At 45.3% G+C, this 5,080-nt stretch overlaps 1 protein-coding gene across 1 annotated transcript in view; it reads right to left on the bottom strand.

Moving 5' to 3' along the window:
• Positions 1-5,080, bottom strand: part of ACSS1 (acyl-CoA synthetase short chain family member 1) — a gene marked incomplete at its 5' end in the record, with an annotated part of 29,566 nt that overhangs the window by 3,073 nt on the left and 21,413 nt on the right. The window contains 3 exons of the mRNA XM_010170994.2: positions 1,401-1,528; positions 3,253-3,379; positions 4,303-4,415. Of these exons, the coding sequence (XP_010169296.2) occupies positions 1,401-1,528; positions 3,253-3,379; positions 4,303-4,415 (368 nt within the window). The remainder of the gene's footprint in view (positions 1-1,400; positions 1,529-3,252; positions 3,380-4,302; positions 4,416-5,080) is intronic.

Raw genomic sequence — 5,080 nt, 5'->3', positions numbered from 1 at the left:
CCCCTCCCTCCGGAGGGGCCGGCTGTTAGCCACAGCCGTGTCCATGTCTCTGGGAGTAGCATTTACTCACTGGACTGGTCCTGCTTTTAAACACGCAAGTAAGTAGTCTTACATATACTGCTAAGCCCTCTGAACACCAAGCTGAACTTGCACCGGCTGGAAACCTGCTTTCTCTTTCTTTGCCTGTGCTCCTGTGTGTGCATGGCTACGGTCCCAAGTGGGGACTGGCCATGGCCAAATCACAAGCAAAACCTGCATTGCTCTGTGCCACTGGGAACTGTTGCCAGCAGAGCATAAGTGAAGCTGCCAACATCACAGTTCACATTTCACTGGTGTTTTTAAGTGCCCAAAGCACACTAAGAAGGCTGAAAGAATCAGCCTTTTTCATCTTCTCAGAAGGGGGGAAAGGGTTGTTTTGCTGAATGCATAGTTTTATTATTATGCTACACAACAGTGATATATTCTGTCAGACTTCAGATTTTAATATAACATTATTCTGCAGTAAGAAGACAATTTGGGTGTACAGACCAGAAGAAAACACATATCTGAATCCCACACCAAAGACTAGATTATCCTATCTTAAATTAGATTAAAATATGAAAGAAAACATCACAGAGCAATCTACGCATGTAAATATATTTGCATATACACATGCACACACATACACAGAGTGGGAGAGGAATTGGATCCTATACCTATGATCAGAAACCCACACAGAGAAAAAAATTACTCACAGAGGAGAAAGGAGGATCCTATGTGCCATGAGAACACATCTCAGGTTTATCAAACATTACATTTAAGTGCCATTTGCAGGCAAGGCACATCATATAGAAATAAATATTCAGGTCAAGCTTTGGAGATAAATCCTGCGAGGACTTTTTGTTTTCAGTTCCCTGAGATAATATTATTTTCTCTCAAAATGACAGGCTAGCTTTGCAGCTGATGTGAATCAAGGTTGCTTCATATTTAACACTGCTGAATTCTCAGGAATACTAAGGTAGTTCAGATGAGCAAGAACCACAGATTTGGGAAGGAGAGGTTAGGTGTTAGCAGAGGGGAAGGGACAAACACAAGAGACAATCCCATGGAGACTCCACCAGCATCCAAATTTACAGTGATAGTACAACATCACTGAGAGGAAACAGCTCAGACAGTTCAACTGCAGGGCCTGCCCGTGGTGGGACTCCTCTCTCACTTGCCCATTCATTTTCCCCTTAATAAGGGAGCTGTTTCCTTTTGCCCATTTGCTATTCATTATGCATCAAGCTGTACATATGCCCGGGCAGAGGTCTGAAGCCAAGAGACCCTGCGCTTGTTTAAATTCATAAAGCTTCATTGAAAGGGCCACCCTGCCCCACAGATACACCCTGTCAAGGGACCTCTACCTGCGTGGAACTTACCATTGCATCTTCTATCTCTGCTGTCCCAAGCCTGTGCCCACTGATGTTAATTACATCATCCATGCGCCCCGTTATCTGGTAATAGCCTTTCTTGTTCCTGTAAGCACCATCCCCTGTGAAGTAGTAACCTATAGCAAAGACATGTGGGTGGTCAGCAGCAGGAAGCGTGCCAGCCTATTGCTTGGGGCTCTGATGCAGAACAGACTCTGCTCTATCATGGTAAGTGGTTGGAACTAGATGATCTTTAAGGTCCCTTCCAACCCAAACCATTCTATGAGTGTATAAGTAGGGTAAGGTGGATGAGACCAGCTTTCAGGGACTCCTGAGCTTACAGCTGCATGACCCACCACAACACCATTTCCCACTTCTCTGCCATCCCCAACCTTAATCTGCTCTGCCTGGGCTGTGCTGGCTCCTGGTAAGCACCTGAGCAGCACAAAGACAGTGGAGCTCAGATGTCTGCCAAAATGGGCAAAAATCACTGTAGGCAACCAGCAGAAACCAGCGGCTGACATCCCTGTAGTAAAACCAAGTCCAGCAACATAACACAGTGATGCTTTGTTGGATTTACAGAACTAATGGGGACTCTCTGATCTCCCTAGACTTTACAGGCCTACAGCTGCACAGCAACTGTGTGCTCAGGCCTGGTGCATACAGCACTAAGATACAATCACTTCAAATGCCATTTGCCATCGTGCCGTAGGCAACTGGTCAAACTCAGGTCTCCTGCTAGCTACACCTCAGCACTCACAGGAAACTACAACTGTTCAGCTGAAAGGGAGCAGTTCTGTTACACTTTGTACATGGGAACACTTCCAAGTTTGAATCACACTGAGATGGATGAAAACCCGTTTTCCCTCCTGGCTAACAAAAGATTCAGATCCCAGATAACAGTTTGTCTCCAGCAAATGAGCAGAGCGGAAACGCTGCTATCAGATTAGCTGAAATAAACACACCACAATAAGCAGGGTGTTTGGAGAGTCTAAAACATTTGATGGAAACTGAAAAAGACCCCATGGTTCCAGGAACTCCAGTGTCACTGAGGACACATCTGGTGACACAGATTGTGTTGGCTCTTCATCAAAGTCATGTCCACATCTGAATTGTTTCTGTGGCACTTCTGAGCAGCACCAGGCAACTAGCGCTGTGAAATCTGAAGGTGGTTCTTGCCAGGATCCATTATTGGCCAATTCATGGACTTTCAATCATGCTTCCTGCCCTTCCGCATTCATTAAACAACTATCAACTAAACATCAACAAGATTTCAGATGCAAACATGTAGTGAGCAATAAGGAACTTTGGGCTCATTCAATTTCTTCTACCAGTTTCCCATTCTTATTTTCCAACCCATTTTGTACAATTTGCAGGATTGTCTGTCTAATTCTTGTCCACCTTGTAGCTTTCAAATCCCTTTCAGTTGCTCCCCTGAGTGAAGACAGTGGTCTTGACCAATCTCCTAGAAAAAAATATTTCCCTGCCACTTGTAATTAGTTGTCAGATAAAAGTTGACCATATTTTAAAAAGGAAGGATGTAACACTGCCGGTAACAGCAAGGGTGAGATTCAGTGATGTAGGAGCTACCTTCCCATCTAATATGCCTATTTCCAAGTGAGACACAAATGACTCCAAATAAAAGGTATTTGGACTTTCAAATTTGGGCATTAAAATTTTCCAAAAAATACATTGCCTTTTGACAGCTACAAAGGTCAACACTACCTAAGACCATTAGTGCATGCTTGCAACACATGACACACAACTCCAAGCTGGTAGAAAAACATCACACAGTGCTGCTGAAAATATTCAGTGTGCTTATACTGCAGTGCAAACTGCTTTCCCTTGGCACTTTCCTTACCTGGGTAGGTTGTGAAATAGGCATCGACAAATCGCTGGTGATCTCCATAGATTGTTCTTGCCATGCCAGGCCATGGCTGGGAAATGCAGAGCGCACCGGATACATCATTGCCCTCTATAACCTTCCCCTGCAGGTTCAAGCACAGGAAGGATGATCAGGTGAACAAAACAGGAATAGTAAGGGCTTCTACATCATTGATCTGGCAAGAGATCAGTGATGCTCACTGCAGACTGACAGTGGAGGGTCACAAGTGAAGAAAATGAATCCATTCATGGAACTACTACACACTGCCTGTACCATGCCTTCCTCACCCCGTGAGGCCAGCAGCACGGCAGATAAGACTAAAAGAAAAGTGAGTCCTGTGATCCTCCAGAGGCCAATGCCAGCAAAGACAACAGCAAAGATTTGCCAAGCATCCCAGAGGATGCCTGGGATGAGGCCAGCATAGAAATGCCTGGACTCTTGACTTCCACTTTCACTTTTTTTAACTGCCACCTTCCCTTACCAAACTGTATATGGAGGAGATTACATGCTTTACTGTTCAACAGAGAACTGGCGTGCAGATGGGGGTCGCTCCACAGACCAGCACCAGTTTTCTCACAGACACACACAGCTGCAGGGCCTCATGCCTTTCATTTTCCTTGGAAAACTCCACCAGTCCTATTGGCTGTTCCCATCTTGCCACGTCACTAGAGGTTGCATGCACTGCTCCAACTGTTCAGCTCCCTGGTTCCCAGGAGCTGTGTGACTTCTAACTTCTCTCATAAATGGAGACAGCAGCTCTTAATCAGAAGCAGAGTGTAAGACCATAAAAGTGGTGCTGAAACTTCGAACACTCCTCTGGAGATTTGCAGATAGCTTGCAATGCCCAGTTATCAATCTGTATGAACATCTGAGACATGCTCAATACATAAATTGCTCATCAATTCTACCATTTTAATGGAGGAGCAAACATCCTTCCAGATCCTGTTCCTCTGCCATCAGAAAGGTGATTAAGGCACAAACACACATCAGCTTTTCTTTTGGGCACCCAGCACAGCCTCAACTTACATTCTCATCCATCAGCACGGGCACAATCCCAAAGAAAGGTCTCATAGCCATAGCCGGAACGATCTCAGCTTTCTCCTCTGAAGGCCGTGGGGCAATGCAGATGCCACCAGTTTCTGGAAGATTAATAAAAAACAAAATATGTGGGGTCTACCCAATGTTGGATTAAAGCATTCCTCCTTAAAGAAGAGAACAGCAAAGCCACCTTGCAAGAAAAAGCTGCTGGGAAGGAATTATGCAACACCAAGTAGCACAGCCATCTGAAAGCAGCACAGACCTGATAAACCAAGAGCTCTTTGTGAATACAAAAGAAGTCTTAAACATAGAAAAACGTCTGGGAAGCCAGGATGACACCACCAAGGCCTGTTCCAAGGGGACACTGCAGCAGGTAGAGAGCGGAGAGCTGCAGGCAGGTGAGCTCAGATGAAGAGCTACTCCTACTCCCTCAGTTTGTATGCTCCCTCAGCTCCCAGATAAACCCATTCCTCAAGCTACCAAGCAGCAATGAATACAGACAGCTCTAACATGTATTTGCACCCTTGCAGGTCCTTCTCACACTAACAGGGCTGCCTGGTGGCAGGAGCACTACTCACCAGCCCCACATCCTACCCTAGATGTGATTTTACAGGGAAAGTATGAGCATGTCAGGAGATTTATCTCCCCATGCTGTTTTTACAGCTAAGGCTAGCATGAAAAGCACTTCAGGAGTCTGAATTGCTATTATTACAGAGTATGAGATTAACCCACCCCTTACAGGCAGGTTGAGCTTCACTTCTATTCA

This window comes from Antrostomus carolinensis, unplaced genomic scaffold (genome assembly GCF_000700745.2).
Source record: "Antrostomus carolinensis isolate BGI_N321 unplaced genomic scaffold, ASM70074v2 scaffold36176, whole genome shotgun sequence".
Lineage (NCBI taxonomy): Eukaryota > Metazoa > Chordata > Aves > Caprimulgiformes > Caprimulgidae > Antrostomus > Antrostomus carolinensis.
The sequence above is the reverse complement of the archived record's forward strand: the minus strand, read 5'-3'. Positions and strand labels throughout refer to the sequence as shown.